This window comes from Gracilinanus agilis, chromosome 4, assembly GCF_016433145.1.
Source record: "Gracilinanus agilis isolate LMUSP501 chromosome 4, AgileGrace, whole genome shotgun sequence".
Taxonomy (NCBI): Eukaryota; Metazoa; Chordata; class Mammalia; order Didelphimorphia; family Didelphidae; genus Gracilinanus; species Gracilinanus agilis.
Genome location: NC_058133.1, coordinates 269,123,195 through 269,147,469, shown reverse-complemented (window position 1 = coordinate 269,147,469; position 24,275 = coordinate 269,123,195). Strand labels below are relative to the sequence as shown.

The window sequence follows — 24,275 nt, the reverse complement described above, 5'->3', positions numbered from 1 at the left end:
AAGGAAGGAAGAAGGAAGGAAGGAAGGAAGGAAGGAAGGAAGGAAGGAAGGAAGGAAGGAAGGAAGGAAGGAAGGAAGGAAGGAAGGAAAGAAAGAAAACAATCCTGGAAATCAACCACTATAGTTCCATCCCTAAACATTGTCTTTGGGCTATTAAAATGAAGGAATAAAAATGAGAGGAATCCATATAATAAGAGAAAAAAACAGATGTTAGCAGTATTCTGGAGTTCTACATGTGTTGATTATAAGAATTTAAGGATTACATAGATGAGTGGACTTATATTACAGCTGTTTGCCATATTACAGTTATGTGATTTTTAAAGGAACTCATGAAGTGAAGACACTGAATAATGGACTTAGCTGAGACTTTGAATAAGAGAGAAAGAAAATTCCTTCATTGTATTTCCAGAGGCTGTCCTCTGAACTAAAATGTAAGGACACAACCTTTAAGTGAATGTTTACCCATTGCCTTTGGCTGCCTTTTGGTATGTCACAAACTAGTGCTTACTTTATTTGCAGACAGTTTGTGCTGAAAAACCACAGCTGATAAGCTTGAAAAAATACATTTGAATAGTTAAATTCCCTGTTTTCAAGTTCCTTGTAGTTCAAATAATGGGAGATTGCTATCCTATGAAGCATACATACACTAAGAAGCATAGAAACATCTCCTCATTATTCATATTAGCCACCCCCTCAAGCCAAATGGGCAATTTTCCCAAAGCCCTTTCATTCTTCCTCATTATCAGCCAATGAAGAATGCTAAAAATTGCTTGGGGCTATTTTGCTCCAGTAACACTTCACCCACCGGGAAAAAAAAAAAAAAAAGTTTTCATTTGGCTTCAGTAGAATATGTCACACAGTCAGGAACTTAAGAGATGGCGAAAAGCCATCAGATCCACTAATGCTTAATTTTATAAACACAGGAAATAACTTTACTTTGTTGTGTTTCCCATTAGATTCTTGCTTGCCCTAGCCATCTAGTCTATGGCTTTCTTAGGCCTCTTAAAAGTTGTCTAAGTCCTTTTCTATTGCCAAGCAGGAGCTTATCCTATCATAGGGCTGTTAACAGGTCATAGGATGATAAATACATAATTGAAAAGAGCCTCAGTGGTCATCTGGTCTAACCTGCTCATTTTACAGATGAGGAAACTGAGGCCCAAAGAGGTTAAGTGACTTGACTTATAGTTATTAAGCATCCAAGATAAGATTAGAACCCAGAACTTCTGACTCCAGGACCTTGGCGTACAGGTATTAAGCATCAAAGGTAGGATTGGAAACTAGGGCTTGACTCCAGAACCAGTGCTTTTTCTACAATACTTTGTATTGTTGTTTTTTTAAGTCATGTTACCTTATAGTATTAGGAAAGAAAAAGTTTTATTCAATTGCTTTTTAAAGAACTTGAGTTTAATACTTTTAAAAAGAAATATCCTTTTTGTGCTATTATTTTTTAAAAAATGGTTACTTTTTCGAGAACAGTCAAGCCCCAAGCATGAATACTTAAAACTCCAAGACTTCAAATTTTAAAGCTGAAGGAGACCTTAGAGATCACTCGGTACAATTTTTCATTTAACAGATGAGGAAACATAAATCCATGAAAGGGAAGTGACTTGTAAAGTTAACTTTTTATAGCAAACTATATTTTTGCATGAGGAAACTGAAATTCATCAATTCTAGGCTTAAAATTTCTTCTTGCTGATTTCTCAAGGTTTTACTACTTTAAAAGGCAGTATGTTGTGATGGATAGAGAATCAGCTTGGACATCAAAAAAACCCGAGTTTAAGTTCTGACTCTAACCTACATGGCTGTGTAACTCTATAGATAGGTCACTAAACTCTTAGTGCCCTAGGCAAATCTCTAAGACTAAAAGTTTTAGAGAAGATTCACTACAGGCACCATCTCAGCAGATGGACTAAATCAGGTGAGAATAACCAATGGTATCAGTGAGTTAGTGATGTCTACCCCAAGCATGTGAAGATTTCCCCTGGTGTAATGAGCAGATGAGAACAATTTGTTGCAGTGGCCATGAAGGGAACTGAAGCAACCATTGTGAAGTACTTAGAGCTTGGTCAAAATCAAAGACTCTTTCCAAGGTTATCCACTGCATTGTGGGTCATCGCCAGTCATCCTGACTTTTCTTACTATTGGATTTCAGTGACTCTCGAAGAGAATGAAGTTAACTTTCTGCCACTCTGCCTCACTTAAATCTAATTCATGCTCAAGTCAAGATATCATTTCATGTTTTCATTGGTCCTTTTTAACAAAGGAAAGACAACAATTGAGATTTCCCAATACCAATAAAGTCACAGGTTCAGAGCTTCAAACTTAATGAACTGAACATGTAATGTGTTACTTGGATGCTGGAGATACTACTCTTTACCCTACCAGAGATGTTCATGGAAAACCTAGCCTACCCTAACCTTCACAGCAGATCCAAATACATATTTCCTCGGCTTATCCTGTAACTGAAATGACTGCAAGTTCTTATGCATTCAGCTCTGCCAAATTATCAGAGATTTTTACAAATTTGGATAATTTTTTCACATTATTTCATTTTTTTTAGAATATTTTTCCATAGTTACATGATTCATATTCTCTCCCTCATCTCTTCCTTCCCCCTTCCTGGAGCTGACAAGCAGTTCCACACGGTTATACATGTCTTATTACTCAAATCCTATTTCCATATTATTCATATTTGTAACAGGGTAATCTTTTAAGACCACAATGCAAATCATATACCCATATAACCAAATGATAAATCATGTGTTTTTCTTCTGTATTTCTATTACTTTAGTTCTCTAGATATGGATAGCATTCTTTTTCATAAGTTCCATGGAATTGTTCTTGATCATTGAATTAGTAGCAGAATCTATTATACAAATTTGGATAATTTTCATCCAATTCTGCTTGTACATTACTCATCCCTTAAAAGAAAAAAAACTGGACATCATCTTCTAAAAGATTTCCTAGAGAATGAAATTAATGTGAATAATCTTTTACATTCTTAATAATGACTCCTCCTTTATTCTCTTTAAATCTCTCATACAATAGGAGATAAGTTGACCCAAAAAACTATTCTCTTTAAATACCTCAGTGTAGTGGATATTGGAAAAACTTTACACATGTAGCTAATATTTCTCAAAAAGCTGATCCAAACAGCCATAAAAGCTATTGGCACAATTAATTACTCTTTCCCATCCCTGATCCCAATAACAGATTTATTTCTTAAAAGTTCTCTGTAATTCTAATTTCACATACACTAATCACATTTGCCTGCCTGCCCCACAATTAGTAATAGCTGTCTTTATCATTTTGGGTTAAATATCCCTGAGATCATTAATAGTTAATACTCTTTTCTCATTTTTCAAGAAATTGAATCTCTGAAATCATTCATGAGACTTAATTCATGACAGATGAATTTTTTTTCTACTTTGACACTAAGTGTTTTTATTCAGGATATTCATTTTGAAGATATTAAAACCAAAACTAAAAGCATGATATGCAGCTTGTGCTAATTATCCTTAAGTATTTTATAGAAGCATTTGAGTTCTTAATATATAGTTATCTAAAGGAATTTAAAAGGCCTGTCAGTTTCAGAGTACTTACTATAAATTAATGATTATTTTTATTCTACTAAAGTTTGTGTTCAAGGTCCTAATATACAAAGAGAATGATTATCTAAAGCACATTCGATGGAAAAGATGAGGCATAAATAGGAATATCTTTTTGTTGGACTAGCAATTTAGCATCACACATTAGAGTTGTGGTCTATGAAACTCTTTCATCACCAATTCAAGCCCTCAATTGTAAGTTAGAAAATCTGAGTGTGAAAACATGAACATACTGTTTCCTTCTCTTAGTTGCTTAATGTTTTCCCAATGTTTGTGGCCTCTGCCCTTTGGGGTTTTACAGGCTGCACGGAATTCTTCTGAAAGAAGAATGATCCCTCTCATCACTACTAGGAATGTTTCTTATTTTTCCCAATAATCTTTTCAGTGAAAAACTTTATATATATACTGTATGTAGCTTATGAGGATTTTTAAGGCTTCCAGAAGCAAATGTTTGTTCTAATTACAGTTTTATATGACAGGTGAACTCACTTAGAGGAAACCCAGAGTGGAAAAAATTACACTTATGGAAGTAAAAAATTATGGAGCCAATAAGTTTAATGAGACCCTGTCCTTGATGAACACTAAACCATTCTTTAGAGTAAAAAATGTATAAAGAATGATAAATATGTTACTAACCACTAGTAAGCCTAATTAAGACTGTCACTTTTAAATTAAAAAAAAACATTTAGGAGCACTAAATTAAATCCCCTTTTAAAAGCAAAAGCTAAATACTTAAGAGTTTCAAATGGAAATATTGACTTTAAAATTAAGACAGAACTACAGTACAAAATAAATGTAAATGCCTGGACAGCACATATAGCAAAGCTCTCAATTTCAGTTATGACATTATTTTTGCCTGAAAAGGAAGAATTTGGACCTACTGACCTAAAAGGTCCCTTTTAGCACTAAGAATTGGTGAATCTGTTGTAATTTTTTTTACAATTGTTAACATATAATTTAATATTTTCTTTAAACATTCAAGCATTTGAAAGGCTATCCTGTAGAAGAAAGATTCATCTTGTTCTGCCAAATGCAAGAAGGCAGACTTAGGAGGAAGTAATAGAAGTTGCAGAGAAACAAATTTAAGTCTAATGTCAGTAAATAAAAACTCCCTAATAATTAGAGCTGTCCAAAAGTGAAATGGGTTAACTTGGAAGATGGTGGGTTCTCTTTCCTTGGAGGTCTTCAAGTTTTAAAAGTTCGATGGCCATTTGTCATATATGCCAGATGTGGTTTGGACTGGAGAACACATGAGGTTCATAACTTCTTGGCCATGTCCAAATCATAGCCTTCCTTTTTCATCTCTAGTTCTGTGAATAATGGTCAAATTAGTTTGTCCCATTCCTGAAGGGCATATCAATTAACTGCCTCATAACTCAAGATCACTCTAACTTTTCTGCCAGTACTCTTCTCATTGGACATTACTATATGTATTAACTTACTTCATTAAAATGTAAGCTTCTTGAGAGCAGAGACTGTCTTGCTTTCATCCATTTGTATCTCTAGCACTTATCAGTACCCACCTTGCAGAAGGCACTTAAATGCTTTTTCAGTTATTCACTCAGATAATTTGGTGACCTGGAAACAGAAAGCTACAGGAGCTTCTTAAACAGAGGAATGACATTATCATTCATGTTTAAGCACACCAATCAATTTGGCTGCTAGGTGGAACAGGGATTGTAGAAGGTGGAGATACAACTAAATATAAGAAAGATTATTTGGGAGCCTTTTTCAATGGACCAAGGGAAAGGTGATGGAGGTTCTGGACTATGGTTGTCGTTCTGAATAGAGAAAAGGGGACAGATGTAAGAAATGTTGAGATAGAAATTGACAAAACTTAGCAAGTGATCGAATAAAAAGGGAGAGACGGGGAAAAGGTAAAGGAAAAGGGAAAAAGTCAGAGACATTGTTCAATGACAAGTTTGGGATCTCTTTCCCAAACTGTTCGTCTTTTTCCTATTTCTTTCTAGATGGAATGCCACTTCTATTTCTGCATCCACTGATCTTCATCCAGATGTTCTGTATCTTAATTCCCCACACTGGTTCATGGTTTTTTTCCTATTATATCTTATTAATATACAATGTTACTGTCTCCCCGGCCCCCTACTCCATTTTCTCTCCTAACTTTTTAAAACCTATTTGATATATTTTTAACCCATATTGTACCTTCCAAGTTCTTAAGTCCCCTCCCACTCACTCAGTGATATTTAGAATGTCAAATTTCTTTCTGGTATTAAGATCTCAGTTAACCCTGCTTTTTACCCATATTTTTGTACATTTGCATATGGACATGTGCTATCATTGGTTTTATTGCTGGTTTCTTTCTTGGATTTTGGTGTCCTATAAATTTTGGGGTAACTTTATTGCTGCTCTTCTTACAGTATAACTACCTTCTTTAGGGATATGCATGGATAGCCTTTCTCCCACCTCTTTTTCTTTATAAAGTCCTTTTGAGTAGATATGAAAGATATACCAGTCTCTAAACAAATACTTTCTTATCTGCCTTATTAGGTATATTCTTTCCCTATCTAGGAGTTGATAATTCTTCTATTTATGCTGTGGTCTAAATCCTATTCTGAGACACAACCTTTTTAACCAGCTGTTCACTTCCCAAAATGGCCATTCTCTTCTGAAACTCGTGCCTTTGATCTGCAGCAGAGATGAAAACACTCTCTGTCCTTTTAAGATCTTCAGTGTCTTATCCAAGACTCCAGAGTCCTTAAGGAATGAGGGCACAATGATATTGCCAAAAGTAATAAGTGGAGAGTAGTTATTTCTTTAATCTTCATACTCTCTTGTTCTCTAAAAGCTACCCTGTCCAGCCCCTGCCCCACAACAGTCTGTTTCTAATCAATTACTTTCCCATTATTAATTTACATTTGTGTAAGTTATCTATATTTACTTAAAAAATATATAATATAGTTTCTGTCTAAAACTACAAAGTGATACATAAAATATACATGTAACTGGGAGAGTTATTCATTAGAATAGACTGGATGATTTTTAATTATTTCAACTTTGTTTTCATTAGTTAATTTTTTAATTGTATATTTGTTTATTAAAATTATTATTGTTTCTGGGCCACTAGTCATGTGCATTGATGTGCATCCGTATAAAGATATGCCCTTTGTACTCTAAGGAAACCAAAAAGGTAAGAATCTAGATTTTTTACTTTCTTATTTGTTTCTTCATAATAGACTTCATGTTAGAAAAGCTTCCATCATAAAAATTATTTCTCTATTTTTAATCTCATATATTCCATCAAAAATATCATTTCATTTTTAAAACAATAAATTAGGAAAGTATATACATCATATAAAGTGAGGGGAGATAGGCCCAAATGCATTTTAGAAAATAATAATCCAGTTTTGCATCAGGAAAGTAGAATAATGTGCACAGCTAGTCTAGAGTTTATATTAATTTTTAGATTATCTATAAATCATTAAATCACCAATCGATTGTATAAATCTTGGTTATGAGGCCATTGTGTGCCCATGCCCTTGCCTTCTTAGAGGTAAAATAAATCTGCATAATTAAGATTAATGCTAAAGAAAACTATGCCTTAAATGTCCTGTGTATCATTGAAAAAAGAAACCTTCAAATCTTTTGTTTTTAGACACTTATTCAAAGTGGAATGGCTGACATTTAACTTTTCATTCCTTTTTTAATGAGGAACCATTAATGCCTGTCATTTATTGGCAGAACCCAGAAAAATCAGAGGGGGAGGAGTGTATAATGTATATAATATTAGCAGACAAAAGAATTATTGAAACCTTCTAAATAACCACTTTGAAGCAAATTGGAAATATAGTTTTTACCAAAACCTAAAAATAACAATGCAAAGCAAAGAGGCAGCTAATCACCCTGAGAAGTGTTTATATAGCTTCTTTGAATCATAACCTGAGTTACTATAATCTTAGATTTCCATTCTCCCCCCCCCCCCCTTGTAGAGAGTATAGAGATAAGAACTGAACTTTTGTTACCTTTAGTATAAGGGATCTCCAGATAGTAGAGGTTAAGTGATTTGTCTATTGTCACACAGCCAGTATGTCCTAGAGATAAGATCTAGGAATCCAACTGGTCTTGGCTTCAAGGTTAGCTTTCTGTTCACTGTATATCATCCCAGTGGTGTTTGTTCTAAAAACTAACATGGTATAAAAGCAATCCAAATATGTAGGCCAGGACAAAATAAGGCCTCCCAGAAAATCCTGACAAAGTTAAATCTTAATTTCTTCTGGGGATACCTCATCTCCAACCTCCAAATGATATAGAAAATATTCTTTTGAAATGTCTGGCAGGAAATTGATTTTGTTGTCTTTTTAAGGACTTTGATTTCTTGAAAATTCAGTCAAGGAGAAAGAAATCTGCTATGGAGATATGAAATTTATCAAACAAATATCATAGTAAATATATTGATAACATGATAAAAGGGAAGAACCTTATTCTTTTTTTGTTGTATGTTAATCAAAATATTCTACCCATCTGAAGCAATAAGACAAGAATAGAATGTTCCAATATCACCTATATCAGAATATTTACAACCTCGGAAGGGAACAGGAAGAAAGGAAGAGAAAAAATCTGAATCCTAAAATGTCAGGAAACAATTGTCAAAAATTGTTTCTACATGTAACTGAAAAATAATTAAATTTTAAAAATAAGACAAGAGATAGAAATCAAGGAAATAAGTACAAAGCAAAGAATAAATAAAATTATCATTTTATATCAGGTGATGATTTACTTAGAAAACCCTCATGATTCAATTAAAATGAATTGAAATAATGAATAATCAAAGTTGTGAGATACAAAATAAATCCCTGTAAATAATCAGGATTCTTGTTTATTACCAACAAAACTAAACAGGAATAGCTAGAAAGAGATATTCTATTCATAATAACTATAGAAAACATAAAATATTCAAGCCTACTAAAACCCACCCAGAAACTATATGAATTGCACTATAAAACATTATTTGCAGAAATATAGACCTAAGTAATTGCATAAATATTAATTGTTAAGCCAATGTAATAAAATGACAAAACTACTTTAATTAATTCAGTGTTATACAAATTAAACTACCAAAGAAATATTTTTAAAGTTAGAAAATATAATAATGAAATTTATATGAAAGAGCAAAGAATTTCAAGGGTAATAATAAAAAAAAGCTGCAAGGAAGGGATTTTATACTAGATCTACATACATACATAAAATATACAATTTATACTAGATCTCAAGTAATACTACAAAGCAGTAATCTTTCACTGGTTAAAAAATAAGCTGATCAGTTAAACAGCCTAGACATACAACTGATAAAAGAAAGCTAACACGGTAGCAGAGTGTTCTGTAATCCCAAAGCCCACAGTTCCTGGAGTAAGGACTCATTCATTACTTGACTTAAACCTTTGGAAAAACTGAAAAGCAATTTGGCAGAAATTAGGTTTGGTTTAGACACTGCATTTCACATTAGGTGCCAATTATTTCCATTAGCCAATAAACAATTGTTATATTTTATATAATTATACTTTTTAAAAAGTGTGAATTTGGATATATGTAACTACTTATGGGGTTCATTATTGGTACTTTGGTACTTACTATATAAAGTCAGGTAAGCCCCCCAAAAAACCTCAAATGGAGTCCTGAAGAGTCAGACACAGCTGAAATAATAGAACAAAAAGCTCCAAATGGATCCTTTACCTAGATATAGCACAGAGTAAATGCTATTTAAGTATTAGCTATTAATATCATCACAGAAGATAAAGTTGATAATTTTTTATTAAAGCTTTAGAATTTCTGCACAAACTAAAATTGGAAAGGAAATAGGTAACTGGGGGTAAATATTTGCATGAAGTTTCTCTGATATTTTATACAGAGAAGGCAAGAGGAGAGGAGAGGAAAGAAGAGGAGAGGAAGAGAGAGAGAGAGAACCAAATCCAATGATGTGAAAGAGCCATAAATAAATAATAAATGATCTATCTCATTTCCATCAGATTGGCAGTACATTAATGTGTCTGTTTTCTTGAAAGAGTTTTTTCATACTTAGGATTTCTTCTTTTTAAAACTTATTGGTTATATTTCTAAGATTAGTCCATCTGTTCAGCTTGTCAGGAGATAGGTTAGGCATTCAAGAACTTTGACCTCTTAGTACTGGACATTCCTTATTATCTGCTGTGAAACACATTTCCAGGTGACCAAGAAGTAAGAAGCATTATGGTATAGTAGAAAGAGCACTAAACTATTTCAGGAAAGGATCATTGAACCCTTTTTTCACTTAACTAGCTGTGGTATCAGGGGCGTCAATTAATTAACCTTTCAGAACCTCGGTTTTTCATCTGTAAGAACAAGAAAATGAATTTTTAAGATCTTTTCAGGTCCATAAGTCTAAGATTGAGTTTCTGAGCCTATGATATCTCATTAAGCTATTTGTAACATTAACTAGGAGGCACAGTGAATAGAACCTGGGATCTGGAGTTGTGAAGATCTGAGTTCAAATCTAGCCTCAGCTATTTACTAGCTGTATGATCCCAGACAGGTCACCTAATCTCTGTTTCCTCATCTATAAAATGAGAATAATAATAGCACCTACTTCACAGAGTTGTTGTGAGAATCAAATGAGAGAATATTTGTAAAAAGCATTGACGTGCCTGGCATATAGTCGGTGCTATATAAATTTTTCTCCCTTCCTTCTTTCACAATCCCTCCCCCCAATTATGATGTGCAACTTGCAAATAGGAGATATGAGAGAGACTCTTACCTGGATAATCTGTTGGAAGAACATTTTTCGAAAATAAAAGGAACCCTGTCTACTGGAATGCAATTTTTTCCTAACCTTTCAGCCTCACTGATGAATAGTGACCTTGTTACCCCTCCAAGTGTTGCTGACCTTACTGCCCCACTGATAATCTTTCACCATTCTTCCCACTGATAGAGGGAGTCCACCTTCCTATACTGCTTACCTCTAGGGCATGATCATCCCCCCAGCCTTTTCTCTAAAGTCATGACTGGTTTCCCTCTTCACTGTGTGAACACCCCCCTGGTATATCTTGCCAGTGAAGTTTCCATCCCCTTAAGTTAGGGCTGAGTTGTTTTCTGGGTCTCAGCCACCCATTGTCAGTGTACTTACTCTTTCAAGTTATCTGTGAATATGGTTTAGATGAAATCCAGCACCAGTTCCTTAGAGGATCCCTTGTTTATACTTCTTCATCCAAAGACATCTCTATTTACCCCTATCCTTTGCTTACTATCAAAAACTCTAATCAACCCCATGGTGACTCAGTTATGTTTTGTTTTGTTTTCATAATCTTTGGGTTAAAACCTTGTCAAAGGTTTTTGAAGGTATAATCTGCATAAATTATTATTCTCCACTCGTGGCGCCAGTTCTCCCTTTGTCTATGTATTTACTTCTCAAAGAACAGTGGCTAGAGAGGTATGGTTTTCCTTCATAGAAACAATGTTGCCCAAACTCTAAAAAAAATCTATATCTTTGACTAACAAGGTTACTAATCAAATTTAGGAAGCTAGCTCTGTCTTTTCTACCCACTCTTAGAGCTAAATTCCTACTGGCTAATACTGAAAGTGTAAGCTTGCATACATTTCTCTTTGCCTGAGGCTAGGTAAGAGAGAGGGGGTTGGAGTCCCCTGGAAAGGGAGTGTAGAGACATTAGGAAATATGAGTAGAACCAATATTGATATTGTAACTAGATCTAAAATGTTACAGTTCTGTGGAATTTTTTAACTGGTTTATGATTTTGATGCCAACAACTATTGATCTGAGGGAGACGGTCAATTTCAGCATTAGCAGGGAAATTTCCCACACATACCAAAAAGAATTGAATAACATGTATCAACTGGCATTCTCCTCTAGAGTTTAAATGTACTTTGGTTGGGTTTTTTTCCATTTTTTCTTGGTCTTTGAAAAGAACAAACAAACATAGTTATTGTCCTCATTTGTCCTTTGGGGAATCATCTTGAAGAAGCATTCTGTAGTGTTTGAAGAATTAGAAAGAGCTGGAACACTTCCTCAGTGGTGTCAGTGACAGAGGCCTGAACCCAAGAGCCTTAAAGGGAGGGCAATCTAGGACCTACAGCTCACTCCAGCTTTTGGAATTTGGAACATCTGCATTTATTTTTTCTAACATTTTAATGATTAAACCAGCTCCTTATTTGATAAGGAAAAACAAAAATTTAGCGTGAGCTGGGAAAAAAATGTGTTATCTATGTGTCAGTGAGACTATTGGTCTCATGAGCAGACAAGAGAAGACAGCCAGGAGGCCTTGTCTTCATTCACATTTGTTTATTTAACAGGAGAACAAAACTCCTAGAAAAGAATAGCAACCCAGACCCTTGCCTCTTTCTCTCAAAAATTTCCAAACCCTTAAGTTACATCTTATTTCTCCTTTTCATACCAGTTGGTGGAGAAGGAGGAAAGGATTATGTTGAGAGGAGGTTGAGTAATTTGTCCTTAGTCACTCAGCTAATCGGCAGGCTCATATCTTGCAATATTTTCTCATGAAATGGGATTCTATTTCTCGCTTCCTCACACAAGTGATGACTATAACATATGGAAAAGGTTATTGCCTTAAGAAGTACCAAAAAGGACGAATTGATTAGTTGCTTATTTCCAGCCTAATGTTGACTAGTGAGAGGGTTAATTTTGAAAAGTTGGCACCAGAATCTACATTCATTCCAGTGAGTGTGTCAGCTTGAGAACTCACGGTAAAGGAACTACCCTAGAAAATCTTTATAGTACTTTCCAACTCAAAAGCATATGAACTATTATCCCCAAAGACCCAGCTTCCAAGGCAAGCAATACATTCCACTCCCAGATTAGCTCAGAACAATACCCTCTTTTTTAGCCAAGAAGGGCTACCACTTCCTAGCCCACTGAATCTAGACACAATATTCCCCACCTAGTAATTCAAAGGCTACACAAAGCCTGAACATGAGTGGTGCCTCTCCTGTTTCCAGGTCACCAACCTACATTAACCTCTGAGATACAAAGATCTATGCCTGAATTCTGAATATTTCTGAATGAAAAATACATTTTTGAATTTGCAAATTAAAATTTTATAGGACTAATTTAGTTAATGGGATCTGAAATTTTGAACTTAAGGTGTACCTTACAAGACTTAAGATTTAGATCTGGATAATATCCTTGAAATCATCTAATCTGGTTCTCTTATATTATAAGGGAGGGGTGCATGAGGTGATCAAGGAGGATTAGTACTTCGTATGAGGTGATGCCCACTCACAGGATGTGGCAACCTAGTTCTTATTAGACACCATAAGCACTCAGACAAAAGGTGTGTGATAGTTGAAGAGTATATAAGGGCAAAGTCAAAGGATCCTACACAGGACAAATAATCTAAGAATGGAGATAAAGTTCTTATGTGGAAAGATGTGGCAAAGAGTTACAAATGAAAAGTGAAATGTTAAGCAGATACACTCTAGAAATCTCAGTTCTATTAACTTCTCTAAAGTTTAATATTAAACAGTCCTACTTATTCTCGTAGATCATGGAATCATAGATAATCAATTTAGATTTGAGTATCTAAACCCAACTCCTGTATTTTACAGGAAACATTTTAGAGAAAAGTTACATGAATTTTCCAAGGTCACCATCTAATACTTCTAGTGAATATTTTTCAGAGAATCTCATGTCTAATTTTACATTGGAAGTTACTTTATAGCAAAACTTGCTGGGAAATTTCTATATAGTAAAACAAAAGATTTTTATGCTGTCATGTTTATGAGAATTAGAAATTAGAAGCAAATCTTTGTACCATTATTCATAGAAAGCAAATGCTTTCTCTCTTACTATGTATGAAAAAGGATTGATTAACTACATAATCTTCAAGAAAGAAGCAATTTTCTGTTTGTAAAATATTTGATTTTTTTATTTGATAAAGTATTATTCGGCTTTGCTATCAGAATTTCTCAAGTTCCTAGTATATGGGCTTTTCTCAGAAACTATCCCTTTCCAGCCTGGAGGAACAAATTACATCTTTTTTGGAAGACCAAGATCCAGAGAGCAGGCTAGAGTTGGGATCGGACATGCGTAAAATCCATCACTGCTTCAATTTTTTAAAGGTAAGTATGAAAGGCGAATATTAGAAAACTTGTTTTTGTCATTATTCAAACTGCAACCTATCAGGACTCTGCCCAGTAGACCCACCTCTTAAAGATGTCATGGAGAAGGACTACTTTAAATGCCTGGCCTAGATTAAAAATGTGCAAAGGGGTGTTCTCAAGAACTTCTCAAGCGTTCCCTCAAAGATTATGTCTTTTTCTCAAAAAAAAAAAAAAAAAAAAAAAAAACACCCCCAGGCTTACTAGAATGCCATTCTCATGCTGGATTTTGTGTAAAGTACACTCCTTTGTGTCTCCTGGGTTGAATCAGGAGAACTGGGTCCTACAGTTCTCATAGATTTTGATCCTGCTATATCTGTAGCCCCCTATTCTGGCTGGTTTTCCTTTAGATGAGATTTTATCCTTGTGGAAAGGCAAACTGATTAGCCTAAATTCTTGCCTCACCTGTATGTTTCATAAGCAAATAGAACACATAATCTCTAACCCTAATGCTTTATGGGTATGCATAAAAGCCACTTGAGTTGTTCAGTTGAATTCATTGGCCCCTTCCAATCAACACGTTCTTCCTATGATGAAAGAAAATAACAGTGAAAGAAAGAAAACAGATAGAGAGGAGGCATGCTGAGTTTTTGTTTTGGCATCTTCCAGAAACTATTGAGTGAAAGAAAGATTCCTGAAAAACATGAATCCTCCCATGAAACCAAAGACCAAGAAGGTGAAATGCCATTAAAGGAGGAAGAATATAAAAAACTGCGCGATATCCTGAGGCAGCGAGACAACGAAATTAGTATCCTTTCTCAAATCCCAGGAAAGCCTCCCCTCCTTTGGGTGAGTAGCAAGTGGGAGGGTGTCTGCATCTTCAAAGACTCTCTGCTCACGTGCTGGCCAGCACTGGAAGTTGGCCCCTCCCTGCTTCTCTTCCACATTGCCTCTTATATTTTGCGGCTAAATACATTCTTCCAGCAAACGAAATATGTGAAGAGTGGGAAACTGTGATGCTAAATCAGAACATTTATTACCTTATGAAGAGTAGAATTTCTGGGATGGTTATTTTGAAGCAAATGCAATGCTCCCGTGGAGCCTCCCTTATGCTCCTCCTTTAGCTGAACACAAAGCCTGGGCTCTTTGCACCTCTCTGTAATGTTTCGATTAAAGCTGACATTGGTATTTTTAGAAAAAATTTAACCACCCCATTGTACTCTCTGTTTCAGTGCCGAGCTGTAACTCAGCCCACTGGAGGAAGGAAGGGCAGTTTTCTTTAGCTGGCTGACAGAATTACAGGCCGACCACAGTGTTGCTATGGCCCTGAGTTTGTGGCTGGTGTGTGGGTAAAATTCAGAAGATGGCTGAAAAATGACCGATGGTATGTAGTTTAGGAAGAGCAGAGAGTCATTCAAAAGCAGCTTTTATTTAAAAAACAGATGAACTGCTTTGGGCTCCAGTTACAAATGCTGGCAAGTTTCAGAATTTGGAGTTAGTGATAATGAATCTTCAAGACAGAAGTCTCATTTTCTCTGATGGCACCATGTGCCCAGGGTCCTGGATATGATAGGGAAGCCTCTAGACATTTATGATCTAGACAGACTGGCTGCTTTTAAAAGGACACTTTTCTGTTCATTGGAATATAGAACACCACTAGAGCTAATCCTTAATTTAGCTTTTATGTTTATTATACCATACACCTCATTGTCTGTATTTATTGGATAAAAATATCCCAAGTCTTTACTTTTTCTGTTAGTTCTGCATAAACAATGTTATGGATCTCTCCTGCTCCATGATCTTATACTATATTTATGTTGGGAATCACCCAGATCCTTCTCATTTCAACTTTTTTGCCACATATAGAAAAACGATCCATGGTTTTTTAAAACCAAAGATTAAGAAGAGGTAAAGAACTGAAGTTAATTAGATAACAGGCCTTACTTTTTTTCCATTTGTAGCCAAGAATTAGCAGAGTCCACATCTTAGAAATGTATGTAGTTTAACTATTTTGGATTCCAAGGCCTGAGACAGCGAGTACTCTTCTCAAATGAAGTCCACCACTCCATTTCCTCTAGTCTACAAGCACTATTGTCACCTCTGTGTGTGTGAGAGAGAGAGAGCCTCTTTATCCGTTTCTCCCTCTCTCTCCATTTTTTGCTCTGTCTCTTTGACTCTTTCTATATCTCTCCTTTTCTGTCTGTCTCTAACTCCATTCTTTATTTCTCCTATTATATGTCTGCCCAAGGATGGTTCTTTTACAAAATGACAGAGTGGTTGGCACATAGTTGGTGCTTATCATATGCTTTTTTTACTAACCAATTGACTCTATTTCTAGCCCCAGTCTGAGCTATGCTTCTAGTATATATAATTTTAGCTTGAGATTTTCTCCGGTTTTCTAATCATTTGTTTGTATTTGTTACTATTGTTATATATAGTTGGAATGGAATAAAGGAGGATCAAGATAGGCCACCACAGGCCTATGACAAAACAGTGGGAGGTGGTATCTTCCAATTTTAAACTGCCATTTACCAAGTGCCCTTGTGCATTAAGTATCCTCAGAGCAAATTGGTCTGTCCAGTGAAGCTCATATTCTAAGACATAGCAGCATGTATATAGCTAGTGAGCAAGTAAACATTAGTCAAGCTTCAGATAGCTCATCATTAAAGTTTACTTCAATATTTATAATACTGTGTAGGTTATGTTAAATGTAATGAAAGCTATTGTGCCCTGGATAGGCAGGGAGTGTATATAATGTTACTTTGGAAAAACTTTGGAGACAGAAATTAGATAATTAAATGAGAAGATTAGGAAGCAGTGTGATATAATGGAAAGAGGACCTAGGTTTTATGACCATCATTGCTATTTATTATTCTCGAGGCATTAGACTTAATTGACTACCTTCTCTGGGCTTTGATTTCCTCAACTGTAAAAGGAGAACTTGGGACTAGGTGGTGATTCTGACTTTAAACTGATGATCCAATAGAAATATGTCCTATAGGATCAATTGATGAATAGAAAACAAGGAAATGGGGGATATTTTGGAGAGTGTGATAAAAGTCTCTGAAGCTGGTGATAAAGAATTTGTATTTGAACTTTAGTAGAAATTCCAACTCTAAAAAATTATGTATTTAATATCAGTATCCTAAAGAAGGGAAGAAGACTATGGCTACTGGGGGTGGTAAGAAGAGGCTAGAAAGAGGTCTGGAGTGCCTTTAGAAAGAGGCGAAAATGATCTAAGGCAGTGATGGGCAAACTTTTTAAAGAGGGGGCCAAAGGAAAGGAAATGTTCATCTGTCAGTCTGCTTCTAAGGCAACTCTTGAAGTTTCATTGTATTGTATCCTACTCATTGTATTCATCAGATTAGGAATAATGTCCCAGCTGCCAGATAGAACATGTCATGGGGCCACATCTGGCCCGAGGGCTGTAGTTTGCCCATCACTGATCTAAGGGAGAGATTGCTAGAGTTCAGAGTGAATCTTTCAGAGAGCAAGGTTGTAGAAGGAGTAGGTTCTCAAGGTAAAGAGAAAAAATTTACAATATTTGATTCCTGAAATTTGTTGAGCACAAAATAGTAAAGTACCAAAAATGATAATTTTTATGTGGGAAGTGGGTAATTTGATGTCATTTTTGCATTAAGATAAAAACTATACAGAACTCTCTTTTCTTCTTTCTTTTTCTTGAATTGGTATTGAGAAAACCAATTAAAAATGTCTTTTAAGAAGACTATTAGGCAGGTCTAAATAATAAAACAAGCTGATGCTTATATAGCACAAACCATTTTCCATATATCATCTAATTTAAACCTCATGACAACCCTGTGAAAGGCACCTGTTATTATTTCCATTACATATATGAGGAAAATGAGGCAGATAAAGGTTCAATGACTGACCCAAGAGCTAGTAAGTGACTAAGACAAGATTTGAACTAAGGTCTTCCTGACTCTTAAATTCAGCAACCTGTAAACAACATGACCAGATGTAAACTTACATATTTATATTGGCATCTGTATTTGGTAGGCACTTGAATCCAGAGGGGTAAAACAAAGGGTTGTTTGGTATGAAAAGGTCTTGATAAGTAAGAAGAAAAACAATGGATCAAAGGCAGAGCCTTTGAATTTTCTGAAAAACTGTAGAAAATGCAAATATGCAAAAAACAGTAGAAAATGCAGCAAACATCCATTTAGTGCTAATAGTGGGCCAAGATACAAATTTCTAATCAATTGGAGATACAAATCCAATTAATAAAAGTTTTCATGCTGGTGAAATTGTATATATAATATATAAACTATGTATATATTATATATAGTAATATATATAACAATAATATTGTTAAGTGTGTTAGAGAGATTCACAATACAAAGTGTTATATGGGATTTAAGGATAAAGGTAATTACCAACTTGTGGGAATGAGGGAAGATTTCAAGTTGAAGGAAATAGCTTTTTAGTTGAGGTTCAAATGAGATGACTTTTATAAAGTGACTTGCAAACCTTAATGCACTCTACTTTTAAGAATGAGTAGGGATTCAATAGGTAAAAAGGAGGAAGGAGGAAATTCCAAGCATAAGAAACAATATGATTAAAGGTGTAGTGTATGTTTAGGTGGGAGAAAAGGACACGGTTAAGCTAAAAGATAGAAGGCAAGAATAGATAAAGTACAACAGAATAATCAGTTTTACTCATGAGGCAGTAGGGAGCCACAGAATATTTTTGAACTCAAGAATGACATAATTAAATCCCTACTGAAGTAAAGGTAAGGATGAGCAATTCAGAGAAACATAGAAAGTCTCTATAAAGTGGTGCAGAACCAAAAACAAAAACAAAAACAAAAAACAAAAAACAAACAAACAGAACCAGAACCAGAAGAAAGGTAACTTCAACAGTGTAAGGTCAAAATGGAGTGGCAACAAAACTCTTCAATCATAGGGGTCAGATTAATGTTGCATTGTCAAAGTTTTTTTAAAAATCCCTCCTTTCTGTTAAAAATTCATAATCTCTTTCTTCAAGGAATGTCCTTAGTAAAGTTCTGAGCATGTGTTAGAAACTACTGTGTGGAATCAAAATGTATTCACATAATTTTTAAAAAAGAGCTTATTCTGGTATTAGTATGAAGAATGGACTGAAGAGGGAAGGGATGATAGAAAAAAGACCTATAAAAAGATTGTGGCAGCAGCTGGTGGTAATAAAGGTCTAATTAAGGATAATGGGAATAGAGAACAGAGGGATGGATGTATGATATGTTGCAAAGATGGAATTGACAGGACTAGTAATGAAAAGACAGAAGAGTCAAAGATGACCAAATAGATATGAAAGTGGGAGAATGGTGATACCATGGACAGCAATAGTGAAGAGCACCAGATCAGCAGATTTAAAGGGGAAAGAACTGAGCTTCATTTTGTCCAATTTTAATTGCTGACAACTCAGTGTCTTGGTTGAAGTATAGGCTCAGCTATAGGCAGTTGGAGAGGTGGGTTTGAGGCTATGGAGAGAGATCAGAACTAGAGTTATAGATTTATGAGTCATTTTCCAAGAAATAGAAGTGGAACCCATATTACCAAGAAAGAAAATATAAAGTGAAAGAGAAGGGCTAAATAGTCCCTTGGGAAATTCCTGTATTAAGTGCTCAGGAAGAAGATAAGAAGCTATTAAATAGCAAAAAGGTGGTTAAAGAGGTAGAAAAAGAAACAATGTGGTGTCTGAAACTGAGACAGGAGAGAGTAATAAGAAGCAGTGTGCTCTAGTATCAGAAGGGTGAAAAATGAAAAAAAAATTGAATATAGTCATTATTTATCTTTGGTGACCTTAGAGAAAGTTCCTATAGTGATGTTGGCATAAGTCCAACTAAGTAAGGAAATGAAGAAAACTTTTTTTTAATGGTGGAAATATCTGGCTAAGAAATTTTTACATGTTCATCTTGTCAGTGTGAATATTGAAATAAGATGACAGAAGGTGGGATAAAAAGGAAAATTGTGCTGCAAATATAGAAGTCATGACAACAATTGGGAATATGACCTAGAAGTTGGTATGCAGGAGGTAAGTAGATCAGAAGATAGAGTGCTAGGCCTCAAGACAGGAAATCCTGGGTTCAAATCTGGTCTCAGACACTTCCTGGCTCTGTGACTGGGCAAGTCACTGAACCCCAATTGCCTAAACCTTGCCATTCTTCTACCTTGAAACTAATTCTGTATTAATTCCAGGACAGAAGGTAAGGGTTTTAAAAGAAAAAAAAAGATGGTAGAAGACTATAACAAGCACAGGGAGAAGTTAGTATAGACATAGATCATTTGATCTTCAGAGCTAAAAAGATGAGTTAAGAATGATGATAATGAATAATCTGGAAGCGGAAATAAAGAGCAAGAAACAGCCATATTTCCCTCATGTCAGCTCCTCCTTGGGAGACAGAGAGCAACAGAACAAGTGGCCACTGTTCAACTAGGTTACAAGCAGTATTAGGAAATCATGGGAAAGCCAGTTTCCTATTAAAGCAAATAAGTAGAAGAAATATTCTGTGAAAATGTTCAAGATATAGTCTGTTAACAACAGAATCAGCACTTCAAAGGACTATAAAATGGACTAGATAATAGATGAACCATGTCAGAGTAGAATCAAAGAGGAAGAATAAATAGAATAGTAGAAAGGATTCAGGAGGCTATAGTGTGGACAAGTTCCTTATGCCTAAGGTGGTCATCTGGTCAGAGCAGATGACTGGAAATGGGAAGCCAGAACGACAGGATTCTTGTGACATGCACAATTAATGAATTGAAACAATGGGGTATTTGCAGAGTTAATCCACTCCAGGGCCTAAGATAGAATTTAGAATGCTAGTGTTTTGGTGTAGATTTCCAAGAGATTTCTCCATTGGGATGCTGCTTTTTATGACTGAGCAAACATTATTTTGATGGAGTATCTGAAATCTAAATTAGTAGAATCCAAAGAAACTGAAAGAGAAACAATAGTGAGATCACTTTAAAAGTACCTATTAGAAGGCCCCAGAATAAGATCGTCTATTATTTTGGGTGAGAGGGGAAAAAGGAAAGGGTATGGAAGCCAGACCCCTGGGCTGTAAGAAAGAAGTAACTATCAGAAATGGCATATATTGGTATATATAGAATGTTCTAGAAGTTAGAGGAAAATATAGGTCACTAGTCTGAAGAATGAAGCCAGGTTTATCATTAATTTTCCCTGGGAATTAAGGATGTTAAGGAGTTAAGGATGCTGAAAAGACTGGCAGATTTGATTGTCAAGACAGTGCCTGTGATCTCTGGCAGATCAAGGATGATGAGAAAGGTAGGAAAGGAAAAGGGCAATATTGGGATTTTCAAAAAAAAAAAAAAGGAAAGAGAATAGAGTGTGCAAACTATAAACCAGTGAGCTTGACTTTAACTTTTAGCAAAATTCTAGAATGTATTATTGAAAGAATGCATTATTGAAGGAAGGATGAATGTACATCTAGAAAAAGAAGCCATAATCACAGTGGAATGGAATTGCCTCACCCAGAGCAAGTTATAGCATATGAACATCAATTCCCTTTTATTTTCTTAATAAAGTTGTTCATCTAGTAGATTCAGGTAACTGCTATGTAAGTTTACTTGTGTTTTAGAAAAGCATTTGACAAAAGCATGTTCTTCTTTTGGGCAAACTAGAGAGATATGTGCTAGGCCAGTGGTTCTCAAACATCTTGCTAAAGATTCCTTTATACCTATCAATAATCATCAAGGATTATTGATTGTCCTGATATTTTATCCTAAATTATCCTAAAGGGCTTTTGTTTATTATTCAGGTTATGTCTACCAATATTAATTATGTTAGAAGTCAAAAATGATAAATGTTTTAAATACTTGCTAATTCATTTAAAATAACAAGAACATGTTAAGATAATTAACATTTTTATGAAAAACAAATACATACAAAAATAAATACATTTTCCAAAACAAAAAAATTTAGTGACTTTTGTGACATCCATTATGCTATATATTTTTGCAGAGCTCTGTAATGTCTAACTTATAAAGGAAAACTAGATCTTCATTTGTATCTTCATTTAATCTGTGGTGATATGTTTGCTTGAAATATATGGAGAATATCTGGTCTCACATAGATGTGTAGATAGAAAAGGGTGGAGATTTTAAATAACATCTTAGTATTATTATGAAAATCTTTTTGGCCTTACAAGACCCCCAAAAGGGTCTCAGACATCCCCAGCGTCCTTAAGCCACACTTTGAGAATCACTGCACTAAAAAAGAGTAGAGTTAGGTTGGTATTAACCCATAGGGGCTAAGTTTGAGGGTCACGGAGAACATCGTGGCAAGGAGAGTCACAACACGGAACTTTTAAAACTATATAAAATGGGGGCAACTGGGTAGCTCAGTGGATTGAGAGTGAGGCCTAGAGACGGGAGGTCCTAGGTTCAAATCCAGCCTCAGACACTTCCCAAATGTGTGACCCTGAGCAAGTCACTTGACTCCCATTGCCCACCCTTACCACTCTTCCACCTAGGAGCCAATACACAGAAGTTAAGGGTTAAAAAAAAAAGAAAAAAATATATAAAAGATAAGGAAGTGAGTAGGGGTGCAGGCGATTCATTTTTAACTTTAGGACGAGGTCCCTAAAACATTTCTGAGGAACATACTGGCTATCTAGGCACTTCTTGGCATTATAGGTTGGATCTGGGAAGAAACCTGAGAGAAGCCAGAACAGTGCTTTTTTTGGAGATCTTTTTCTGAGAACCAATTCAACAGGTTCTAAACTCAATGGTTTAGCACTGGAGTGTTAAACGGCACATACGGACAACTAAGGGAACTCTAAGGGACTGATTTCAGGTACAGGTATAGTGTCTAAAGCCAAGAGAGACCTTTTATTCACTTTGTCTTTGTCAGAGCATAATTCTCTGTGGGTTTCAGTAATTCTTTTGAAGTTCTGAGGCTTCACACACACACACCTTTATATTTATGTATGTATATTTATATGAGCACATATATTTATGTGTATATATGCACACATATATACATTAAGCTATCCATATGAAATCATAATATACTAAGTAGAAAAGAATTTTTTCTTAAATATGTTCCTGCCACCACCAAAAATTTGAAATGAAGAGAATAATCTGAGTTTTCCATCACATGGTCCTTTTCCTATTTCCCAATCATTTTTTTCTCTCTACCCTGGCTCCTCATCCTCTTTCTGACCCTTTAAAAGAGGCGTGCCCCAGCCATCTGTACTGGTGTTCTATTGATAAGCCCTCCTTTCCAATGTACATTTTTAAAATTATATTAACAAATTTCATTCTTTTCATTTCTTTTTTGTAATCAAGAGTAGAGATTTTTTTAATGTGCCTTTCAGTTATATTGATGACATACTGATTGAAAGAATGTATGTTTTATGTTTTTATAAAACACTTTTTTAAAACCCTTACCTTCCATCTTGGAATCCATACTGTGTATTGGTTCCAAAGCAGAAGAGAAGTAAGGGCAAAGCAATGAGGGTTAAGTGACTTGCCCAGGGTGATACAGCTAGGTAGTGTCTGAGGCCAAATTTGAACCCAGGACTTCCCATCTCTGGACTTGGCTCTCAATCCACTGAACTAATTAGCTGCCCCCTACAAAACACTTTTAATTGGAACCCTAAGTATCTCATCTTTGAAGTTTATACAATTTAAAGTTGACTATGACAATCTGAAAAGTTTCAGATCTGTTTACTGATATTAGGGTACTCTATCACAAGGTAAGTAATTTCCTGTGAATGTTTACAAGTCTTTCGCAACTTCAATAATTTTCAAATTCTCTCTTAAGTCACTTTTACAGTGTGATAGGTAGCAAATCCCAATAAATGGTGGCAGTGGAAACTGAATCATAACTTGTAATGCAAACTCCTTAAGTCAAGTTTCAGATATTCTGGTAAATATGCTTAAAAAGGAGAAGAAGAAAGTCCAGGATATATACAGCTCACATAGTATGAGCAGGGGTGGAACAAGACAATCGCTGAGCCCTACCCCAGTATATGGAGGTCCAGAGGACTCCTTAAAGCCATCAATGTCCAGCATCTCAAAACATACCCATGACAGTAGCAACTTGGATTTTAGGCCTGGTTTTCGTCGCAGGAAAACAGGTCAGTTAAATGAGTTTCTGGTATTTCTAATCTCAATTATGATCTGCAAAATAGCTTTCTTCAGTTCAAAACATATAAGAATACATGCAATAGCAATGTCTGCATTGGTGTTCTTTTCTCATAAATTTCGCCTTTTATATTCAGTTCCCATTTACCCAAGCTACAAACTGAGAAGTCCAATAAATTATTTTTGCTTTTTTTTTCTACAGTGAACAAAGCCTGACTAGATTAAACTATAAAAATGAAGTCTAAAAATATCACTTGTCAAAGGTCTACTGTGTGGTACAGGCAGGGATTAAGTGTAGCAGGAGATGAAAAATTGATGGCCAACCAACCTGGCCTGATGCTAGAGTCCTAGGAGATCCAATAATTAAGGAAGGATAGGGAATATTAATCCAAGGAATTAGACAAACGATGAAAAGAAAGAGAAGCCAACTTAAACCAGAATAACAAGAAAGAAAGAAAGAAAGAAAGAAAGAAAGAAAGAAAGAAAGAAAGAA

At 35.2% G+C, this 24,275-nt stretch overlaps 1 protein-coding gene across 1 annotated transcript in view; it reads left to right on the top strand.

The window, feature by feature from the left end:
- KIF6 (kinesin family member 6) overlaps positions 1 to 24,275 on the top strand; it is a 540,790-nt gene that overhangs the window by 241,908 nt on the left and 274,607 nt on the right. The window contains exons 11-12 of the mRNA XM_044675300.1: positions 13,586 to 13,691; positions 14,340 to 14,519. Of these exons, the coding sequence (XP_044531235.1) occupies positions 13,586 to 13,691; positions 14,340 to 14,519 (286 nt within the window). The remainder of the gene's footprint in view (positions 1 to 13,585; positions 13,692 to 14,339; positions 14,520 to 24,275) is intronic.